The sequence below is a fragment of the Narcine bancroftii genome, chromosome 6, assembly GCF_036971445.1.
Source record: "Narcine bancroftii isolate sNarBan1 chromosome 6, sNarBan1.hap1, whole genome shotgun sequence".
Taxonomy (NCBI): domain Eukaryota; kingdom Metazoa; phylum Chordata; class Chondrichthyes; order Torpediniformes; family Narcinidae; genus Narcine; species Narcine bancroftii.
Window position 1 is genome coordinate 62,711,165 of NC_091474.1, and position 24,649 is coordinate 62,735,813.

Below are 24,649 nucleotides of genomic sequence, written 5' to 3' on the forward strand. Positions count from 1 at the left end.
CTCAGGTTGTGAAGAAAGTTTTTCATAAATCAAAAAAATTGAGTACAGGAGTTGGGATGATAAGGTGAGGTTGTGTAAGGCATTGGCGAGGCCAAAATTAGGCTATTGTGTGCAGTTCTGGTCACCTAACTGTAGGAAGGATATCAGAAAAATTAAGAGTGCATAGAAGATTTACTTAGATGTTGCTGGGTCTTCAGGAGTTGCGTTACAGAGGAAGATTAAACAGGTTAAGATTTTATTCCTTGGAGCATAAAGTGTATGTAGTCCCTTTGTTTAAAAAGAGAATCCTGGGAATGATAAGTCTATCATTAAGTCAGTGGGTGTGCAAACTAAGGGAGAGGATTCTTAAGGAGAGGACCTATGAGGATTTGGAGAAGAACACTCTGCTCAGGATAGTCAGCAGGGCTTTACAAAGGGAAGGTCGCGCCTCACTAATCTAATTGCTTTTTGAGGAGGTAACAAAAGAAATTGATGAAGGTGGTATATGTGGTCTACATGGATTTTAGCAAGGCATTTAACAAGGTCCCCCACGAGAGACTCATCCAGAAAGTCATGAGGCACAGGATCAGTGAAATCCTGCTGTGTGGATAAAAAATTGGCTTGTAGGAAGAAAATAGGGTAGTAGTAGTAGTGGACGGAAAGTATTTTGCCTGGAGATCAGTGATGAGTGGAGGAGTCACGTGATGGAGTAGTGGCCGGATGGTGAACTCCAGCCCTCTCCAGAAAAGTCGGGAAAAACAAGGGAAAACACAAAGGCACAGAAATAAAAGTTAAAGAAACGTGAGTATAAAGGTGGAAAGAAGATGGCGACAAAAAAAGAAAAATTAAAATCAACGGTAAGAAGAGAGGAAGAGAAGACAACGGAGGAAGAAGGAAAAGGCCTTACCTGTCCGAAGAGGCCCGCTGTGGAGAGAGAAGCCCGCTTCCTCAGGTCGGTAGAAATAGAACTACAAAAATGGAGGAATCTAATAAAAAAGCGATAGAGACACAAGAACTGTGAGCTCAAAAAATAGATATAATGGAAAATTATAACAGAAGAAATAACATAAAGATAGTGGGCCTTAAGGAAGATGAAGAAGGCAAGAATATGAGGGAGTTTATAAAAGAGTGGATCCCTAAGACCCTAGGATGTCCAGAACTACAGCAAGAAATGGAAATAGAAAGGGCACATAGAGCATTGGCCTCTAAACCACAACCACAACAAAAACCAAGATCTATTTTAGTAAAATTCCTAAGATATACTACAAGAGAAAAGGTACTGGAGAAGACAATGGAAAAAGTAAGAGAGGGCAACAAACCACTGGAGTATAAAGGGCAAAAAATTTTCATTTATCCAGATATAAGTTTTGAATTCCTAAAGAAGAGAAAGGAGTTCAATACAGCAAAGGCGATTTTATGGAAGAAAGTGTATAAATTTATACTAAAGCATCCAGCGGTATTGAAAATATTTATTCCAGGACAACAAAACAGACTATTCTCGGATCCAGAAGAAGCACGAAAATTTGCAGAACAATTACAAAAATAGACTGAGGGATGAAGACGGGTAATGAGAGTAAAAATGATCACGATTGATATGTATGTGGGTAAAGAGGTATAAGAGTGAATAGATACAATGTGCATACGTGAATGTATCTGTACTTAGAGGAAAATATAGATAGTATAGACAAGAATTAATAAGGGAAGGTAATGGAATAGAGAGAATAAGGAGGGAATTAAAAGAGTGACCTTTGTTACATATGAAAAGCGAAATCTTTTCGGGGGGGCTGGGTGGGGGGGAATAGCGGTCACTGCAAAATCAGTTGACGCTTGCGAGTGGATTCGCAAATCCAAATGGAGAGGGGAGATGTGGTTGTCCGACAAGGGATAAAGGACAACTCAGGAGGTGAAGGGGAGATTGGGGATAAATAAGATAGAAATAGGAGAATAAGGAAAATGTTAGATGTTGTAGGAATGTTGTCTTATAAAGAATTGAAAATAAGAAAACAGAAATGGAAAAGGAGGAAAGGTAATGATGGAAAAACGGAAAGAGAAGATAAACAAAGTATAAAATGGCTACACTGAACTATATGACTTTAAATATTAATGGAATACATAACCAAATTAAAAGGAAGAAACTACTAAATTTACTGAAAAAGGAAAAAATTGATATAGCATTTATCCAAGAAACACACTTAACTGAATTGGAGCACAAGAAATTAAAGAGAGATTGGGTAGGACATGTAACAGCAGCATCGTATAATTCAAAAGCAAGAGGAGTGGCTATATTAATTAGTAAAAATGTGCCATTTAAAATAGAAGAGGAAATAATAGATCCAGCAGGGAGATATGTTATGATAAAATGTCAGCTCCTAAGTAACATAAAAAACAAAGAATTTGGAATTGATTTGGAGGATGCACAAAAAAATTTGTTAAGATAGCCCTAGCCGTAGCAAAAAAATGTATTATGTCAACCTGGAAATTGGAAGATAATTTGAAAATACAACAATGGTATATAGAAATGAATAAATGTATTCCATTAGAAAAAATAACATATAGTTTAAGAAATAATATTGAAATATTCGAACAAATATGGGAGCCTTACATTAAATACAATAGCGAAAACCTACCGGGGACAAACATTACCTAAGTTGATGGAAGGAGAAGGAAAGAAAAGAATGGACTCAGTAGAATTTCTGGTGTAATTTTGTTGAATGACAACATTGTCTGACGGGTTTAATGCAACCTATATTGTATACCTAAAATGGATGAGAGGGGGGGGGTGGTGGGGTGGCTTGGGAGGAGGCGGGGGGGGGGGGAGAAAAAGTCACTGTATATGTGTGAAAAAGAAAAAGTGTATATCATGGCTAATGTGATTTATGCTGTGAAAAAAAAAATTTAAAAAAAAAAGTGATCAGTGATGAGTGGAGTGCCGCAAGGATCTGTTCCGGGACCCCTGCTCTTTGTGATTTTTATAAATGACCTGGATGAAGAGGGGGATGGATGGGTCAGTAAGTTTGTGGATGACACGAACGTTGGAGGTGTTGTGGATGGAGCTGAAGGTTGTCAAAAGTTACAAAAGGATATGTACAGCCTGCAGAGTTGGGCAGAAAAGTAGCAGATGGAGTTCAATCTGGATAGTGTGAGGTGATGCATTTTGGAAGGACTAACCAGAAGGCTGAGTACTTAAGAGTGTGATTGAACAGAGGGACCTTTGGGTCCAAATCCATACATCCCTCAAGGTTGCCGCACAGGTTGATAGGATAGTTAAGAAGGCCTATGGGGTGCTGGGCTTCAAAAATAGGATTGAATTCAGGAGTAGAGGTCATGTTACAACTCTACAGATCTCTGAGACCACCTGGAGTATTGTGTTTGGTTCTGGTCACCTCATTATAGGAAAAATGTGGAAGCTATGGAGATTTACTAGGATGCCTGGATTGGAAAAAAAGTCTTATAAGGTTAGTAGAGCTGGGACTTTTCTCTTTGGAGCATAGAAGGATGAGAGGAGACTTAATAGAGGTCTATAAGATTGAGAGGCATAGATAAGGTGGACAGCTAGCACCTGTTTCCCAAACACCAGAGGACATATGTACAAAGTTATGGGAAGGAAGTTTAGGGGAGACATCAGGGTAAGTTTTTTTAAACTGAAAGTTGGGGAGCCTGGAATACCTTGCCAGTGGAGGATGAAACATTGGGGACATTTAAGAGACTCTTAGACACACGGTTGAAAGAAAAATAGAGGGTTATGGGATAGGGAGGGTTTAGTACTTTTTTAAGTAAGGAATATATAGGTTGGCACAACATCGAGGGCCGAAGGGCCTGTACTATGCTGTATTGTTCTATTAATGAGGTGAGATTTGATAAGAGGTTTACAAAATTATGGGGTATTGAAAGAGTAAATGTGAGTGGGCTCTTTCCACTTAGATTAGATGAGATAAATACAAGAGGACATGGCTTTAGGGTGAAAGGGAGAAGGTTTAGGGGGAACATTAGGAGTGGGAGTGTGGAACGAGCTGGCATCTGATGTAAATGGGCTCACTCTTAAGTTTTAAGAATAAATAGGATAAATATATGGATGGGAGAGGTCTGGATGCATGTCAATGGGACTAGCAGTATAAATGTTTTGGCATAGACTAGAAGGGCCAAATGGCCTGTTTTCTGTGAGGTAGTGTTCTATTTTAAAAAAAATATACTATAACATTATGGCACTGGCATTTGCCAAAATAATTTTAACGTTAATTAAAAAGGTACAGAGAAATGTGTTTAAACATTTATTTCATAACCAACAAGGTGCCACAGTTTGGGAAAGAGTTTGGACAACGGGTTGCCATGGGTAAAGTTGGCAGTCTTTGCATTTAATCCACATTAACTGATCTGAAAGGGCTCAATTTATTTTTAATTTTAGAGATATAGCAATGGTAAAAGACCCACAGGCCTGTGCTGCCAAAATATACCAATCAACCCCAAACCCTGTTTTTAAAAAAAAGGTGGGAAAAAAACACATGCAAGTCATGGGGAGAAGGTAGAAGCTTAGACAGTGCTGGATTCAAACCCTGGCTGCTGGCACTAATAGCTTTGTGCTAACATTGATCCATTACTCATATTTCTAAGTTCTCAGTCGTCTAAACCGTGCTTCAAATCTAAAGGAATTTGTATCTAAAGATGCTCAACCCAAAAAAATGTTCTTGTACCCTTATTTTTGTCAATAGCAATGAGCACATTTCTTTCCCGATTCATCTGTGGCAGGAAATAGAATGGTCTACTTGTGCAATTTCCCAACATTAATTTGAGGTATACCTGTGGTAAATATGATCTTGGACTCATCAATACTTACCAGTAAAAGGTTTATTCTTGCCACATGAATTTAAATTAACTTGCAATTAGAATGCAAAATAATCTCACACAGACCACACGGCCTCAGTAAAGAAAAACTAAGTACAATATAAATTAAATCAGTCTTTTAATTGGATTCGCACTATTATTAAGAGACATTGCAAATATCCAGCCAGGTTTTAAAAAGTCATCTGAATGCTGACTGCTAAACTAATGTACCCGAGTGACCATCACCCTTATTTATTGAACCATGTGCCACTTCATCTCCATCTTTGTCTACAATGACACATGCCCCTATTTTAGGAGTGACCCAAATGTCAGATTAACCACAATGCCCAATTCAGGAATGACACAAATCTCAAATCTCTGCTGCAGGGGTGACCAAATATGGACCCATTCCAGGAGTGATCAAATTGGCAGAACGAGCGTATAATTTACATTTCTGCGGTGACCTTGTAGGACATTTCTGGAGTGATTCAACGGACAGTGTGATTATTTCAGGTGTGTGGCTGACTGTTAACATCCAGGGCCTGGTTTTTGGAGTGATCAATTATCAGACTAATTATATGATTTCTCATTTTGGAGTGTCCTCATGGTTCCATTTCTGGAGTAATTTCCTGAATCCAAATAGAGCAATGAAACATGCCATAATCATCATGTTGAAGATAATTCATAAGCACTGAGCTGTTTCCCCTTGAGTACAATATGGGGGAAACCAGCTACAAAATCTAGGCACGTGCAGTTATTTCTTTTCCTGATATTCCGACGATCACGGGAAGCACACAGCATAAACATGTGAACTGTTTTGGTCAGTTCATTAACTTCTAGGTTCAGTGAGAAGAGCTCCTGCTATTTTTGCTGCTTCTCCTACCACTGCAATTCCCATTAACTGCTGTGCCCTGGATGAGATTAAGCATTTTTAGAGTAGATGTTTCTGTACTCACAAAAAGCTGGTTTTGGGAATTTATTCAAACATCCACTTGAGCGGGCCTTTTAAGAAGACTATAACTGTCATGAAGCTCCATTATCTGTTGTTAAACATTCTACTAGCCTTGCCACTTAAAGCTCTACATGAACTGAAAACGAGTCTTAATCCACATTGGCTATTTTTAGGAAGTGGTGACGACAATAATATTCTTATTTCAGATAAGAATTCAAAGACACCCACTGAATCCCCAGATTAAACAAGTGTTCACAGGAATGTAAGACAAACAGCATTACTCTATTTAAAAACTGAACCGTAAACTTCCCCATTTAGACCCAGATGCACTTTTAACTGAATGTTATTGCCAAGAAGACATTTTTGCTCTATGGATATATTAATATGAAATGAACTCTGCACTTACACAAAACATTTTAAAACAAACACCCCACAGGTGAAAGCGATCTGAAGCATGAACTGACTGGTAGAGGGATTCCCCACTCCTGTTCTGTGCAGATTGGTTTCTGGTACCTTGGAATCTGGAGGAAGCAGTCTGCTCACTACATTCATTTCTGGAAAAATTATTTTCCAGATGGGTTTGGATCCCACTTTCAATGAAAATGACAAGTTTCATCTAATCTGGGAGCCACCATGCAGTGATGTGCTACACTCAGAGTCTGGCCACAGCAGCATTTTTCACTGGCATCCTGGGCACTGCAAAAGAACCGACAATTAACTGGTAAAGCAGACACCAAAGATGACTATTCAGCCCATCATAACCATGCTAGCCAACATTTCTACTTGAAAATATACTCCAAAATATTCATAGATCAGGAGGGGACAAATTTCCTTCAGGACCTCTTCCTGCTATTAGCTAATGGTAGATAGCTTGTGCAGAGATCAAGTGAAAGGTCAGGAAATTAATCCCAACATTTTGCTTATTAAAACTGTTAGCATGGGTTATACCATGTCGCTATGAACTTTGCAAGACAAGGGATTCTGCCAACTTGAAATTTCGCTCCTTACAATCTATATAAAAAAAGCAGATATTTGTAATGTTATGTTTCAAAATAAAACTTATCAGATCCCCTAATCTAGTCTTGCTTAAAAGTCAAAACAATCTACACGGTCATTTGCTAATATTCATGTTTAACACATTTCTATTACATACAGAGGCTTGGTGCACACAATACATAACTACAGAGTTGTAATTCACAGTATAGATTGTGCAAACTGGACTCTTAATTGGCTGCATGGGAGAAGACAGAGTGGTAATGGATGATGGCTTCTCAGACTGGAGGCCTGTGATTAGTGGTGTGCCTCAGGGATCTGCGTTGGGATCTTTGTTGTGTATATCAATGATCTGGACGATAATCCGGTAAATTGGATCGGTGTTTGCTGATGACACAAAGATAGGTGGTGTTCTGGACAGCAAGAAAGATTTTCAAAGCTTGCAGAGGGATCTGGACCAACTGAGAGAATGGGCCAAAAAATGGCAGATGGAGTTTAATGTCAGCAAGTGTGAGGTGATGATCAAGTGAAAGGTTAGGAAATTATGAGGGGAAAAGACAGAGTGAATGAGAGTAGGCTTTTTCCACTTAGTTTAGGGGAGATAAATGCAAGAGATCATTGTTGTAAGCTGAAAGGGGAAAGGTTTAGGGGAACGTTGGGGGAAAGTTCTTCATTGAAAGAGTGGTGGGAGTGTGGAATGGGTTGCCATATGATGTGGTGAATGTGGGCTCGATCTTGAGTTTTAAGAATAAATTGGATAAATACATGGATGGGACAGATCTGGAGGGGAATGGGAGCAGGTCAATGGGACTAGCAAAATAATGGTTGACACAGACTAGAAGGGCAGAATGGCCTGTTTTCTGTGCTGTAGCATTCTATGGAGTCCACGCTCTATATGGTGGAAACAAATCTATGTGGCAGGCAATAAGTTGCAAGTGTTAACATAATTATGACACAGATGGATGTTAATGTTAATGACTTACCCATCATGTCTACTACTCTACCAAGAGTCTGTTTATTCACCTTACAGATGATCCCATCAGCTCTGAAAAGCAAAAGTCAATACCATGATCAAATCCTCAAAGCAGATACAAATGCAACAATGCTACTTTTGAAAGGAACTGTTCAGATAGGTTTTATTGATACATACATCTTCAGTTTCTCCACGGCACCAAGCCGGACTAAGGATGCCAGTGCATTTTTTTGCATATCCACTGAAAGGACTTCATTATATTTTATGGCACCTGCACTCAGAAGAGAAAATGAGTCAGACTCTGAAGGGGAAAAATAAATAAAAGTGCTGCAGTGACATGATGCTGAACAAGACTATTCTGTAATAGATCACGGGTTCACACCCACTTCTGATCAATAATGGAACTCCAATGCCTATGCTCTACATTAGTCAGGGTGAGAGGAGGACGCTTGATGGTTAGTGCACTTCAAGGCACCTCTGTTAGCCAATTATGTCAGTTACAGTAGCCATGCTCATGTGAATAATGCCTTTTATCACCAATACATTTAGGACTGGGAACAAGATGTAAGCACTCCAGTGATGCCACACTCAACATCATAAAGTCCAGTTCCAAACAAGCACTAGAAAATCAGGACTTCAATTACTGCTATCTTCGTCCATGGAAAATCACAGCTTCCAAAACTTAACATACCAGGGACACATCAACCACAAATCAGTGGAAATAGATACATATTTTACCAGGTGAAGTACCTCTTAGAATGAGTTCCGCTGCATAGTTTCGGAATACATCAATAAACCTCTTCTCAGTAAAGTCATCGGTAAGTTCCTGCTGTAACAGGTATTTGCAAATAACCTACAAATTCAAAATTTATATTACTGAGAGATCTCCATATACTTATTTGAAATCAGAACTTATACTTAATTATGTACCTTTGTAGAGAAAACCACAAGGTTAAGATTTTTGCAGAAGAAGAAAAAAAAATCTAAAATTAGTACATAGGAACATAGGAAGTAGGAACAGGAGTAGGCCAAAAATGGCCCATCGAGCCTGCTCCGCCATTCAATAAGATCATGGCTGATCTAATTTATGACCTAACTCCACCTACCTGCCTTCTCCCCGTATCCCCTAATTCCTCTATCATGTAAAAATTTATCTAACCGAATTTTAAATATGTTTAATGAAGCAGCCTCAACCACTTCCCTGGTCAGAGAATTCCAAACATTCACTCCTCTCTTGAGCTACGAAGCTAAACATAATAAACTTTCAATTTTGGAATTTTTTCTGTATCTTAAGGTTTTCAAAATGTACCATTTAGAGCACAATAGATTAATTAAGACATTAAAAACATTCATTTAGAAATGGTTTTTAAATGGTTGGAAGGAAAATAGACAAGATATGTGGTAGGGAAAATAACGTGTGTTTGAAACAACACAAGATAAAACATTATCAACACAGAACTTCAGGCAAATCATTTCAGACTTGCCAGCATCAATTACACCCCCAAATTAATTTATAGTAGTATGGTGGAGTTGGGTCCCTAGGGGGCCAAAGTGATCCACAGACTAGAAGTGATTTTCCCCCACAAACCCCCCCCCCCCCCCCGGTCCAATGTAAGGTGTTTGGGGAACCCAAAACAGGCTACCCAAGTGTTGAATGAAGCCCATACTCATGCTTCTGTGGAAGCCTCTGATAGTCGCACCACCTATGGCCATCTGATCATCCGGGTGACCATTGTGAGAAGGTAATGCGTGCCTCTGAATATGGGTAGAGGCCCCACAACATCAACGTGCACGTGGCTGAAGTGACAATGTGCTGGCTCGAATGTCTGTAGTGGAGCTTTGATGTGAGTCTGGATTTTGGATGACTGGCATTGAGTATAAGTCTTGGCCCACAGGGTGACCTCTTTGTGGAGGCCGTGCCAGATATACCTGTTCACCACCAGTTTGACTGTAGTCCTGATGGCAGGGTAAGCCAAGTTGTGGACCCAGTTGAAAACCTGCGTTTTCCATGCAGCCAGAATGATAGAGCGAGGTTTACCTGTCAAGGTATTGCAGAATAGCATGCAATTGTCGGGGTCGATCTGGATGCCCTCTAGTTGTAAGCCAGTGAGCGCTGTCCGGTACGCTGAAATGTCAGGGTCTGCTTGCTGCGTGTCAGCCAGAGCCGCGTAGTCGATGCCAGGGGTAGGGTCGTGCACCGCCAAGATAGCCGGACAGGATAGGGCGTCGACCACCATGTTGGATTTTCTAGTTATGTGTTTGATGTCCATTGTAAATTCTGAAATGTAGGACAGGTGCCATTGTTGCCTGGCTGACCACGGATCTGACACCTGGAATCTCTTGTCCCTTCACTGTTGATGGCATGGGGAAAGAGTGAATAGCTTCCACCTTAGTGGGTAACAGTCTGGCTCCATATTGGTCGATACGATGGCCCAGGAAATCAATAGTCTCTTGGCCAAACTGGCATTTGGCCAGGTTAATGGTTAAGCCAAAATCGCTCAGCCTGGAGAATAATTGTTTTAATTGGGCGTCGTGCTTGGTGGGGCGTGGCTGGCGATTAAAACGTCGTCGAGGTAAATGAAGGCAAAATGCAGATCCCGGCCCACTGCATCCATCAGCCTCTGGAAAGTCTGAGCTGTGTTTTTTAACCCAAAGGGGATGGGGAGAAATTAAAACAATCAAAAGGGGGTTATGATGGCAGTTTCTGGGATGTCTTTGGGGTGTACCGGGATCTAGTGATAGCCCCTGATGAGGTCCACCTTTGAGAATATTCGTACTCCTTGCAGGTTAGCGGTAAAGTCCTGGACATGGATCATGGGATATCTGTCTGGTATGGTGATCTTGTTGAGGCAGCGGTAGTCTCCGCATGGCTTCCAACCATCTGCTGCCTTGGGGATCGTGTGGAGGGGGAGTCACAAGGACTATCAGAGCACCGCACAATGCTGAGTTCCTCCATCTTTTTGAACTCATCCCTGGTTAGGTTGAGTTTATTGGGGAGAAGACACAGCGCACTGGCGTGGAGGGGAGGGCCCTCTGTAACGATTTGGCTCCTCACCCCATGTTTGGGTTCTGCCAAATGGAAGTGAGGCGTGGCGATGGTGGGAATTCTGCTAGGACCCAAGTAAATTCACTGTCAGCAGTATTCACTGAGTGCATGTGTGGCCTGGTGAGTTCAATGCTGTTGAGCGAATGACTGAAATGTCCGGGCGTGCACCAGTCAGCAAACCTTGATATCCACGAGGAGTGAGTTGGCCCGCAGAAAATATGCACCCAGTAATGGTTGTTGCACGGCTGCCACCGTAAACCTCCAAGTGAATTGTCTGTCCCCGAAGTGTAGGGGAATGGTGTGGGTGTAAATGTTTGGATGTTGGAGCCATTTGTCGCTCTGAGCTCCCGGCTCATTTTGCCATAGCGGGCCTCCAGGCTGGTCAGGGGAATGATGCTGTATTGTGTCCCCCAAGAAACATCAGCCCCACAGGGAGTCTTGAATGTGTAGCAAGCTATGCAGTTGGCTGATCATCGCAGCCATTAATGATGGCCAGCCTGGCGATTCCCTGGAACATGCAAGGGGAGTGGCATCGACAGACCTCGGAACCCCATTGGTAGTACTGTTCACGAGTGGGGCGTGGCGTTCAGGTGGTTGGCCGGGCGCTGTTGACGCGGTGCTGTCACTTGCTTGAGCGAAGCACAAGCGTCCCTCTTCACCGCCCATAGCAGGCCTACTCAGGAAACCAATTTCCTGGGGTCATCGAAGTCGTCCTCCGTGACGAGCAGCCGGATGTCCTCGGGCAGCCTTCCCAGAAGATCTGCTGGAACAGTGGGTAGGAGGTGTGGCCATTGTTGAGAGCGAGCATGTCGCTCATGTCGATATGCAGGTTAACAGCTCTTTGATGGCCACATACCTTCCCTGTTCCAGGAGCTGCTGGAAGAAGTTGATGATGCAGACTGCGGTGTCCTGGATCAAGGGTGCTGACCACATAGTAATAGTGCATGTCATCAGCGGAGATCTGTTGAATGGCAAACTGGACCTCAGCTTGCTGGAACCACACCCATGGCTGTGATGTCCAGAAGCCGGGAAGCTTCAATGCATTGATTGCAGGTTGCCCTTCCATCTTCAGGTCCAAACCGCCGTTTGGACCAGTCAATGTCACCAATTTAGTGAGGTCGCCATGGCTAAGCTAGGTTATAGCTCTCAGTTATAGCCCTAAGGCTATAGCTTGAATCTGCAGGAGAAGAAAGACGCACACACCAGTAGAGTGTATTTTTTAAATAATTTTTTATTTAATACTTCACCATGAACCGTTAGTAACAATATATACAAATATTCAGCATTAAAATAACAGTGACATTTTCATTTTTGCCCCTCTCCCCACTCCCTATAACTTAAAGCAAGAAATGAAAGACAGAAAGAAGAAAAAATAAACAATAGAAGAACACAAATGAGAAGAAAAGATAGAAATTGTGTCATCCAAAATTACATATTTATTTTCATAATTGTAACGTTGCGTCAAGAGATGGAGGTGTGAAATTGGCGATTTCTAATAATTTGTTCAAATAAAGCATATTTGTCTTTTAGATTGTAGGTAATTTTTTTCTAATGGAAACACTTGTTCGTTTCTATGAACCATTGTTTTTTTAAGGTTGCTTCTGTTTATCATTGCGTACTTTTTGGCTGTTGCAACTGCAATCATAATAAATTGTTTTTGAGCCCGGTCTAATTTTAGACCTAATTCTTTGTCTTTTATGTTGTGTAACAGGAAGATTTTTTGGTCATTTGGTATCCTATTTTTTTGTAATTCTATTTAATATCAAGTTTAAATCCTCCCAAAACATTTTCACTTTTGTACATGTCCAAATTGTGTGTATTGTTGTTCCAATTTCTTGTTAAAACAGAAGCATCTGTCCGATATTGTTGGATTCCATTCTTTTAACTTTTGAGGTGTAACACATAGTCTATGGAACCAATTGTATTGTATCATATTAAACCGAGTATTTATTGTATTAATCATGGATGCTGTACATAATTTCTTCCATTCTTTATTCATATATTTAAATCTTTTTCCCATCCTGTTTGGGTTTATATATTTTCCTGGTATTGCAATTTGCTGTACATGTTTGTGATCATTTTTTTTACTGTCACAGTGTCTGTAATTAAGTTTTCATAGCAGCTACTCTCAGGTCATCTTCGACAAGTTTCCAACTGATAGTATGAAAATATTGTACCATGCGATATTCCGTATTTATTTTTTAACTGTTCAAATGTCAATAAATTATTTCCCAAAAATCAATCTTTTATTCTTTTAATTTCTTTTCTTGCCCATTTCTTAAAAAATAAATTGTGTATCGTAAAAGGAATTAATGGGTTTTGCGTTGGTAACATTTTTGGTGTTTGATCATTTATCATCTTTCACTCCAGATGTATTCTCTTCCATGTTTTTAGTATATGATGTAGTATTGGTAGATTATTATGTTGGACCAGTTTCTTATCCCATTTATAGAGTAAATGTTCTGGGATCTTTTCTCCTAATCTATATAATTCTATCTTGAACCAATCTGGTTTTTCTCCTGTCTGATAAAAATTTGATAAATATCTTAACTGTGCTGCCCTGTAATAGTTTTTTAAATTTGGTAGCTGCAATCCTCCTTGCTTATACATACATGTTAATTTTTCAAAAGTCACTCTTGATTTTTTACCCTTCCATAAACACTTTATTAATTTGTTTAATTTCATAAAAAATGCCCCTGTCAAGGAATCGATAGCATTTGTAACAAATATTGTAGCCGTGGAAATACATTCATCTTGGTGCAGTTTTACTCTCCCTATTAAATCTTTCCATTTCTCTAAGTCTTCCTGTATTTTATTTTATTAATAGTTGGTAATTTAATTCATATAAATGATTTAAATTTTTATCTAGCCAGATACCTAGGTAGCATATGGCCTGTGATTGCCATTTAAAAGGGGATTCCTTTTGACATTTTGTATAATCAACTTTGTTCATTGGCATCACTTCACTTTTATCAATATTAACCTTGTATCCTGATATCGCCCCATATTCATTCAATTTTGTATATAACCTTTTTATTGATTTATCTGGGTCCATTAAATATATTATAATATCATCCACAAATAAGCTCATTTTAAATTCTTCCTCTTTTACTTTTATTCCCTTTAACGTAGGTTCCCTTCTTATCAGTCTGCCAATAATTCTATAGCCAAACCAAACAGGGATGGTGATAATGGGCACCCTTGCCTTGTTGACCTACTCAATTTAATCTGGTCTGAAACATATCCATTTGTTACCACTTTTGCCAAAGGGCCATTATACAGTGCTCTAATCCAATTAATAAATTTTTTCTGTAATTTGAATTTCTGTAGTACTTTAAACATGTAATTCCATTAAAAGCTTTCTCTGCATCAAGAGCTACAGCTACAGTTGGTGTTTTATTTATTTGTGCCATATTGGTTAAATTAATAAATTTACAGACATTATCTGCCACTCTTCTATTTTTAACAAATCCTGTCTGATCTAGCATCACTAATTTCAGTACACAGTCTGTCAATCTATTCGCTAGTAATTTTGCTTTTAATTTATAATCTGTATTTAGTAGAGATATTGGTCTATATGAAGTCGGTGACAGCGGGCCTATTGCCGTTTTACATGAGTCAGGCAAATGCTTGGTCTCTTCCACCTGTTTCATTACCTCCAAGAGGGACAGAATTAATAGATTATTGAATACCTTATAAAACTCTGTAGGGAATCTATCTTCGTCTGGTGCTTTATTATTTGATAATGTCATTAGTGAATCCTGTATTTCTGTAATTGTCAGGGATTTTAGTAATTTATTTTCATCTTCCAATTGCAATTGGGGTAATTTAATGTTTGATAAAAATTCATCTATTTTGTCATTCTTCTCTGGATTTTTGGTTTGATACAATTGCTTCTAAATTTTTTAAAAATTTCCATTAATATGTAATGGGTTTATGAGATCTGTTTATCCTCCTTCCTTGTTGCTATGATAGTTCTTGTTGCTTGTTCTGTTTTTAGTTGCCAAGCCAATATTTTGTGGGTTTTTTCTCCTAATTCATAATATCTTTGCTTTGTTTTCATAATGTTTTTATCCACTTTGTATATTTGCAGTGTTTAATATTTTTTTTCTGCCAATTCTCTCTTTTTCTCTATATCTTTCCTTCTCATTAAATATTTTTCTATAGTTACTATCTCTTTTTCCAACTGTTCTATTTCCCGACCATATTTTTTAAAAATCTTGGTTGTGTCACTAATTATTTGTTCCCTAATAAAGGCCTTCATTGGATCCAATAATATAAATTTGTCTGTTACTGAATTTGTATTTGTCTCTAAATATATTTTGATTTGTTGTTCTATGTATTCCTGAAAGTCTTGCCTCTAACATTATGGGGTTTAGCCTCCATCTGTATGTTTTCAGCGGAATATCCTCTAAAGCAATTGTCAATAACAAGGGTGAGTGGTCTGATAAAGGTCTTGGCTTATATTCTGTCTTTCGAACTCTCCCATGAACCTGTGCTGACAACAAGAACATTTCAATCCTAGAACAGGTTTTATGTCTGTTTAAATAATATGACTAATCTCTTTCTTTTGGATGCGGTTTTCTCCATATATCAATTATCTTCATATCATGCATTGTGTTCAATGTAAATTTAGCAGCTTTATTTTTTATAGTTGTTTTCCCAGTCTTACTATTGATTAAAATTAAAGTCTCCCCTGAGTAAAATGTGTCCCTGTGTGTATGCTATCTTTAAAAAAAATGTCCTGCATAAATTCCTGGTCATCTTCGTTAGGTGCAAAATGTTCCAAAATTCTGAATAAATCTGGCAATCATCATTACGTATCCACCCGTTGGGTCTGTTATTACTTTCTTTATCTTAATTGGCAGATTCTTATTAACTAATATAGCAACTCCCCTGGCTTTTGAATTGTACGATGATGCCACCACGTGACCTACCCAGTTTCTCTTCAGTTTGCGGTGTTCTAATTCAGTTAAATGTGTTTCTTGTATAAATGTTATGTCTATTTTCTCCTTTTTAAGTAATGTTAATAACTTTTTTCTCTTAATTTGATTGTGAATTCCATTAATATTAATAATCATATAGTTCAATGTACTCATCTTACCCATCCATTTTCACCTCTATCCCACCTCTTCAATCCCTCCATCTCCCTTCTTCTAAAATCACTCTTTAGATTGTTCTTTATACACGACAATACAACTAGTAGGAAAATAACAAAAACCATAAGAAAACCAAAGAATAATATTAAACAAAACAATATTAAATCCCCCTTTACTGAGTTGTCCTTGCCACCTCGCAAGACAACCAAAACTCCCTTTTCTACGTGGGTTGCGATATATACTGCAAATGTCAACAAATTTCGCAGTGGGCAGATCTTTCCCCCCCCCCCACCCCTTTCCCAGAGAAATCACTATATATTATTCTTAAAAATATAACAAAGCCTTTATTTTTAAACCTCTTTTTTTCCTTAAACGTATGTACTCAAAGTATTAATATTCCAACTATTTAAATACATTATCTAAACAGTCCTTTTAGTATTTTCTTTATTCCTCTTCTTGTTCTTGTTTGGTAATTGGTCTGCAAAATGACGAGCTTCTTCTGGATCTGAAAACCGTCTATTTTGCCCACCAGGAATGAATATCTTTAACACTGCTGGATGCTGTATACCAAAGTTATAATCATTTTTCCATAGTCCAGCTTTTGATAAATTAAACTCCTTTCGCTTCTTTAAAAGTTCGAAGCTAGTATCTGGATAAAAAATATTTTTTCCCCATTGTACTCCAATGGTTGCTTGTTTTCTTTCATTCTTTTCATTGCCAGTTCCAATATTTTCTCTCATGTATCGTAGTAGTTTTATTAGTTTGGATCACGGTTTCTTCTGTGGCTGTGGCTTTGGCGCCAATGGCCTGTGGGCTCTTTCAATTTCTATTTCTTCTTGGAGTTCTTCTACTCCCAAGATCTGTGGGATCCATCTTTTTATAAATCCTTTTATATCCATCCCTTCTTCACCTTCTTTCAGGCCCACTACTTTTATATTATTACGTTTGCTGAAAGTCTCTAAAATGTCCATTTTTTGGGCCAATAAATCACGACTTCTTAATTTCTTTAACGCTATCATCCAATTTTTCTCTTAACTCATTCACTTCCATTTCCAAGCCTATCACTCTGTCTTCCACTTCACTTCATTTTCTCATGTCTGCCATAGCATTCTCCATTCTTTGTATTTTTACATCTGTCTCTTGCATTTTTTTTTAAAAATAGTTCTGGACTCAGCCATTATTGTTTCTATTAGAATCTTTATTTGACTATCAAAATATTCCTTATCTACCATCAGCTTCTGTCTTTTACCTTGTATTTATTCTTGTATGTCTTTACCTTTCACTTGATCTTCTTTCTCTTGCTCCATTTCTTGGCTCCATGTTGATCCTGCTTCTATCGGTGCCTTTTCCACAGCCTCTCCCATTACCAAGTCAGCGTCTTGCTGTCGGTGTCTGTCTTTATTGGTGTCCTCTTTAAAATGTGTACCGCGCTTGCGCACTGGCATTTCCTTTTCAGGCTCCGCAAGCCAACGGTCCAATCATCATCCAGCTGCCTGCTCATCAGCTTTGCTGCTCAGGCCATCCTCTTGGGGAGAGCTCCCTGCTCCTAGACACCAGTAAGACCTTCCTCTTTATTCTTCAGCAATTTCTTTATCTCTTCTTTCCTTGCCATTGTAGTCTTTTCCTTCTTTGGAGCCATCCTCAGGTTCTTATACTTTTTATCCTGTTTTTGTTTTTCTTCTCTGCCTTGTTTTTCTACCTTGCTTTCCAACTTTCTCTGTGGAGGGCTGGTTTTCCCTAACCAGCCACTACTCCATCACGTGAGCCCCACCAGCTCTGCCTTTTATAGTCAGCTCGGCCACATCACCACCGGGGCGTGACTTGAGCAGGCCAATTACTGATTGGTTACCTCGGATGCCCGGGCCCTGAATTGGCCCCCTGCAATCCACCGGTGGTGATGGCCCAGTTTCACCGCAGCAGCCTATTGAAACGAGTGTATCAGCCTGCATGATTCTTTGCTGGTCACCTTGTTCGACAGCCATTTCCTGTGTTGGCTGAGGCACAGGCTGCTACAGTGTGCACAAAGTTCAAATAATTGCTGAAGCCTGTCTATTTTTAGTACTGTATATTCAAGCTAAGGAGAAATCATTCCAAAAGATAGACATATGAAATGTTAGATTTTTCTCAGAGTTTCACTGACATAAAATAGAAAACAATGATGTTAGGTAACTAAATTAAAACATCCTGTGCATATTTCCTTATTGATATTTGTAATGAACCAATCAATAGAGACAATAAGTTTGTAAAAGCATGGAAAATTCTGCACTTGCATCGAACATGAATAAAATACACAACCAATGCCTAAAGCTCAAATCAGGTGTTAAATTCAAGTGTAATCTATCCAACACAATGCGGATAAAGCTTTAGAGCATTTTCATTGTGATCTCAGGTTAATATATAGAGATAGATATAGATATATATTTTCTTGAATTCAGAAGAATGAGAAGGGATCTTATGGACACATACAAAATTAAAGAATAGGTAAGATAAAGGCAGGAAAATTAATTCCACTTGTAAGCAAGATTAGAACCAGGGGACATAGCCTCAAGATTCAGAAGAGTAGATTTAAGACAGAGATGAGGGGGAACCATTCTTTCCAGAGAGTAATGAATCTGTGAATTCTCTGCCCAAGAAAGCAGTTGAGGCTGCCTCATTATAGTTGAGACACAGTTAGATAAGATTTTTGCATAGAAGGAGGGTTACAGGGAAAAAGCATCTAGGTGGACCCAAATCCACAGCTGATCAGCCTTCACCTTACTGAATGGTGCAGCAGGTTCAATGGGCCAGATGGCCTCTTCCTGCTCCTATTTCCAATCTTCCAATGTAATCGTTTGTCAAAAGTCACATGGAGATATAGAAATTCATCAGTATTACTACTAAAATGGATACAAAACTGGTTAGACTTAAGGAATGTTATATTTTATTGTGAAACAATCCAACTTGTTTTAAAAAAAAAAGTGGGATGGTGCTAATCTATAAATCAGGAATGTTTTCCAAGTTGCTGTCATCCTGATCATGTGTAAACAAGTTTTAATATGCACAATGTGATTCAATGCTTTAGATATGTATACATAATAAATATTGAGCAGGGAAAAAGATCTTGGATCTATCTAACCACGGTAGAAATAAATGTTGTTCATTTATACCAAATACTTCAATGGGCTTTCTTGGGTCACTCACTCCTTCTAATGAATAAATTCTGCCTATCTTTCTTCCTTAGTTCTAAATGCTTCATTTATAATAGAACACCATAAATGAGATAAAAGATATATCTGAAGAGCAGGTTACTTACAAATATTGCACCATTGACAAATATGAATACATTGACTTGGATAGATGCTACGCAATTGATATGTGAACTGTACAAAAACGAAGGTATTTGCTGCATCAAGCCAAAAATGCTCAGTAAAAGTTAACCATTTTAGACTGAGAAAACAATAGCTTGTTTGAACCACATACCTGATAACCTTCCAGAAAAGGTGCAAACATCACTGATAAAAAGGAAATGGTGGCATTCCCCTTGTCCGAGATGTAGAGGTCCACTTGTGATCCCTGAATGGCACCACTCTTCATCAGCAAGTACAACCCTTCATCAAAATCCTGCAGTCAGAGGAGAGAGAGAGAGAAAAGCAAGAGAGTTTACACCTGAAAAAGTAGCTTATGCTGAACTAAGCTGCAATTCATGATCTAGATCACAATCAAAGAGGTGTGGCGGTCATCACAGGCACAAGTCATGATTAATTGAGTGACCAACAAATTTTGTACTTCAGTTACTCCTTCAGGATCACAATGTAACATAATTTAAAAAAAAATCTTTACATGTAGCATTATTGGAACCAGGATGTTGCAAAATTGTTTAGTCCCCCTACAGTTTTCTGGCTTCTTTAGAATGGTATTGTTATTACAAACAATATAAATATACTAACCTGGCAGCTCTGTGGCAGCCATGGTAATGCCGGCACTATCACTGGTGTAGATTCACAGCATTTTATTTAACATCTCGAAACCATAGAAATCCATGCCCAAGATAGCTGCCCCCGTGCATGGCAGCGGAACACGGGAGTTGCGGACTCTGGGGAATTAGCAGATTGGAGCAGGGCACCAGAGCTGGAGAACACCCCCCTCCCCCACCAACCCCTTGTGAAGAAGCCTGGGAGATAACCCTACAGGGAAGAGGACTATGAGAGCAGACAAGCCAAGGGCTCAGCAACCAGATGACACATATAGGCTGAAGGCAACTGAAATACTCAAACCAGACTGCATGCCAATGGAGATTAGCTTGTGAGAACCAGGTATATGGACCAGGATTTGAAAGGGTGCTCAAGGGAAGAAGCACTCCCGTAAAGGCCTTGGGTGCACAAAGATTCCTGAATGTAACAGAGGTTCAAATCTGGGAGCTTACAGGAGACTATGAGGCTGCAGAAACACTGGATGTGAATCCATGAAGGGACTGTCTTTACTTTCTCTTATTGCTGGGGGCACCAGGCAATGCTAGTGGCACCTTATTGTGAGCCTTTACGGCTGACAGGAGTTGACAGATTTTGTGTATTAATACATGACAATAAAGGAATCTTGAATATTAACTGTTCGATGCTAATAGTTATTAGAAGATTTTAATTTAATAATAGATTTTAATTCACTGGCTTCTTGATAACAACATAACTGAATTACTTCCTACCACAGATTATGAAAGAAGAAATGGCCTATTCTAGCCTTTCCCCTTGTGTTTTATGCATAATCAAGAAATTAAATCGTCAATTCTTGGTCAAAATTTACTCTGTGTTGTATTTTTACCTTACCTTTACAAGATTCCCTGGCAAGAAAACAAACTCATCAGAGAGCACTTCACGCAGGTAGCTAAAGTAGCCAAATATATCCTCTGAAAGAAATTAGAAAAGAGAATTTGGAGCACCTTCATTTCTGATGGGAGAATCCAAAGCTAGCTGTGTTTTATATCCTTACTAGTATGCAGAGATAGAAAAACATGGTGGTGCTGCCAGAGGTGCTATAACGGCTGCACTGCTGTTGATGGGAAGTGGAGGCACAGAGCTCCACTGCAGGGTCCAAACAACGATGGCTCCATACAAGCTTTAAACAGCACCTTAAAGGAGCCGATGGAATTGTATTTCAATTCCTGCAATTATGGAGTGATTGCCCAAGACAGCGGCATCTATATTGGCAGTCGCCTCGAGGGGTTGCAGACTCCAGGGGAGTAGTGGACAGCGCAGGGCATCAGAAATGGGATGAAACAGCCCCCGTTGAGAAGGAGAATCATAGGAGATAACTCTACAACCCTGGTGGTGGACCAGCGAGGGGCTCAGCAACTGAAGGACTCACACAGTCTGCAGTCAAAGGTTCCATACTGCCTGCGGGTTGCTGGAGTCGGGCTTATGGGAACGAGCTTTCGGAACTGGGATTCCAGAGGGTGCCATGGGTAAGTAGGGATCCAGAAGGACCTCAGACACTGAAGGCTTCCTGATTGTATGGGGGGGGGGGGGGGAGGGAGAAGAGAGAGGGGGTGTTAGACCTGGAGCTTGAGTTGCCAGGTTTCTACAGGTATATTAAGAGCAAAAGGATAGTAAGGAATAAAACCGGTCCCCTTGAAAATCAGAGTGATCGGCTTTGTATCGAGCCAAAGAAATGAGGAAGATTTTAAATGTTTCTTTTTCCATCAGTATTCACTCAGAAAACAGGCACAGAGTTGTGGGAAGTTAGGAAAACAAGCAGTGAGGTCATGAAATCTATATAGATTAAAGAGGAGGAAGTGCTTCCTGTCTTAAAGCAAATAAAGGTGCATAAATCCCCAGGGCCTGATGAGATATTCCCTTGGACCTTGAGGGAGGCTAGTGTAAAAATTTCAGGGGCCCTGGCAGATATATTTAAAATGTCCTTAGCCATTGGTGTGATGCTAGAGGATTGGAGGGCAGCTCACATTTGCAGATGACACTAAGATTGGAGGTGTTGTGGACAGTGAAGGTGGTTTTCAAAGCTTGCAGAGGGATCTGGACCAGCTGGAAAAATGCCAGATGGAATTTAATGCAGACAAGTGTGAGGTGTTGCATTTTGGAAGGACAAACCAAGAAAGGACATACACGGTGAATGGTAGGGCACGGAGGTGTGCAGTAGTACAGAGGGACTTGGGAATACAAATACATAATTCCCTGAAAGTGGATAGGGTTGCAAAGAGAGCTTTTGGCATATTGGCCTTCATAAATCAAAGTACTGAGTATAGGAGTTGGGATGTTACGTTAAAGATGTATAAAACATTGGTGAGGCCAAATTTGGAGTAATGTGTGAAGTTTTGGTCACCTAACTACAGAAAAGATATCAATAAGATAGAAAGAATGCAAATAAAATTTACTAGAATGTTGCCCGGACTTCAGGAACTGAGTTACGAAGGTTAGTCCCTGGAATGTATAAATATGAGGTATTTAAAATGATGAGGGGAGAGACAGAATAAATATAGATAGTGAGATACAAACCAGAGGATGTGGGTTAGGGGTGAAAGGAGAAATGTTTAGGGAGAACATGGGGGGGGTGGGGGGACTTCTTCACACAGAGAGTGGTGGGAGCGTGGAGCAAACTGCCAGCTGAAGTGGTGAATGTGGGCTCAATTTTAACATACAAAAAGAATTTGAACAAGTACATGGATGGGAGAGGAATGGACTGGGTGCAGGTCAGTGGGGCTAGCCAGAAAAAAATGGTTCAGTACAGACCAGAAGGCTGAAGGAGTCTGTTTCTGTGCTGTAGTGTTCTATGGATTGATCAGGGGACTGTTCCTGCAGACGTTGCAAGTTCTGTTTTATGACAATATAAAAATCTAGAAAATCCAGAAAACATTTCTTTGCAGGTTTTATAAAACAAAGGTGAACTGCACCACATCACCTTATATCATCACGTTATTCATGTCTCATCCAGGTACATTTCATACAGCATATATCTTAGGAGTCATCATCAGACATTTTTCCATACCCTGATGAAAAACTCAAGCCCAAAACATTGGTTATATATCTTTATTTAAGTCTAATTTAAAAAAATTTAGACATACATCACAGTAAAGCCATTTCAGTCCACGAGTCTGTGCCACCAAATTTATATCCCATTAATCTCACCCCTGGTACGTTTCAAACGGACATCTTTGCTGCATGAAGTATACTGTTTGACTTGCTTAGTTTTTCCAGCATTGTGTTTTAACTTCAACCGCTGTGAAGAGGTACCAGAATATGTCCTACATTTCTAGGATAATGCCAACAGCAACACTTTAAATAGATCAGGAAAAGAAATTCAGCAAAGCTGGTTTGTTAAAATAAATTTAATCTCTCATTGGAAAAGTAGTGCTTTTAACTGCCTTTTAATGCTTTACAGGGAGCAACTTCAGGGATGCTGGAGTTTTCACAGATCTGAAGCCCCGGAAACAAATGTCTAAAAAGTGGTCAAATCTGTAAATAATTACTTGTTTTCATATATTAATATTTGTCACTTCAACCTTTAATTTGTTGTACTTATTAAAATGATGGACCATATGAAGGTTTTTTTGTTGAAATTAAGTTAGGTAATGATCACATTCTCTCTCGGATCTTTGTACCCACCTGAATACTGTGGCCTAACCCATCTCTTAAACTTGTAGAGTTCAATATTATTATTTCTCTGGCAACTGCCTATAACAGGAACTCCACTTATTTTTGCTTTACAAATGATCCACACAACCAGCAGAGAGAACTTTCATTGAATTTGCCTGTTATAGATTTAAATCCAAATTTCAAAGATGAAAGAAAAACTGTGTGTCTACTTGCTTTACATAAAGGACAATGGAAATTTAAAAAGTTACATATTTACCTCTCCTGCGACTTTGTGCATTTTGAAATGCAATTGCTACCAAGGCAGGGCGCACAAAGATATGCAGTATTTGATTTCTGTAGGAGGCACACATTAACGTTGTGACAGTGTGCTTGAAAATGTTTTCCATTGTGAATTTAGCTTGCGTGTCTTCTTGGCAAAGCACAATGTGGTCTTTGATTGTTTTCACTATATTGTGATATAGGGCAAGACTGGAACAAATCACTTTGTCAGGCGTTACATTATCTGCAAAAGGTTGAAGGTCATCAGTGCATTCACTTCATTGTATACACAAGGAATAGAATCAAAAAATATCTGAGAGAAACTGGACATAATCATGTGATTAAAGCATTCTAAATTGCTTTGTTGGTTTATCTTCAGCAATAACAATAAATTTTAAAAAATTATTTAAAAACATTTTTTACATTTAAATTTAATTTTTTTTTCATTTTAACAGCCCATTTCAACCCACAAGTCCATGCCACCCAATTTACACCCAGTTAACCTACATCCCCAGTACATTTTGAAGGGTGGGAGGAAACCGGAGCCCCCAGGGAGAACCCACGCAGACAAGGGGAGAACATACAAACTCCTTACAGACAGCATGGGATTCAAACCATGTTCCCAATCACTGGAGCAGCAAAGGCGTGGCGCTAACCGCTACTCCAACTGTGTCGCCTAATTTTAGTTTTGGATCAAAACGTTGTTCAAAGTATAAAGTCATCTCATCTGTCAGAGGTAGATAGTTTTGAACACAAGAATAAAGAGGATTTTTTTTGTTTTTGAATATTTTATTTTCAGAATTTTCAATCAACAGGCAGTCAAAATGAAGAATCAAAAAGAAAAAGTTCCATATCAATAATATTCAAAATAATTCAAATATTGATCCACACGTCGATATTAAAGAATGTGAAAAAAGAATCAACATGTGGTAAGAAGAAAAAAATTCCAAT

At 39.1% G+C, this 24,649-nt stretch overlaps 1 protein-coding gene across 6 annotated transcripts in view; it reads right to left on the reverse strand.

The window, feature by feature from the left end:
* Positions 1 to 4,919: 4,919 nt before the first annotated feature.
* The window catches only part of gnpat (glyceronephosphate O-acyltransferase), a 58,372-nt gene continuing 38,642 nt past the window's right edge, over positions 4,920 to 24,649 (reverse strand). For 4 of the 6 annotated variants that reach the window (XM_069885082.1, XM_069885088.1, XM_069885086.1 and 1 more), the window contains 7 exons: positions 23,697 to 23,942; positions 20,660 to 20,739; positions 19,320 to 19,460; positions 8,466 to 8,568; positions 7,893 to 7,986; positions 7,726 to 7,787; positions 4,920 to 6,445 (listed from right to left, as the gene is read on the reverse strand). In XM_069885082.1, the coding sequence (XP_069741183.1) occupies positions 6,402 to 6,445; positions 7,726 to 7,787; positions 7,893 to 7,986; positions 8,466 to 8,568; positions 19,320 to 19,460; positions 20,660 to 20,739; positions 23,697 to 23,942 (770 nt within the window). In that variant the 3' untranslated portion in view covers positions 4,920 to 6,401. The other 2 variants (XM_069885083.1, XM_069885084.1) reach the window with 2 other exon arrangements.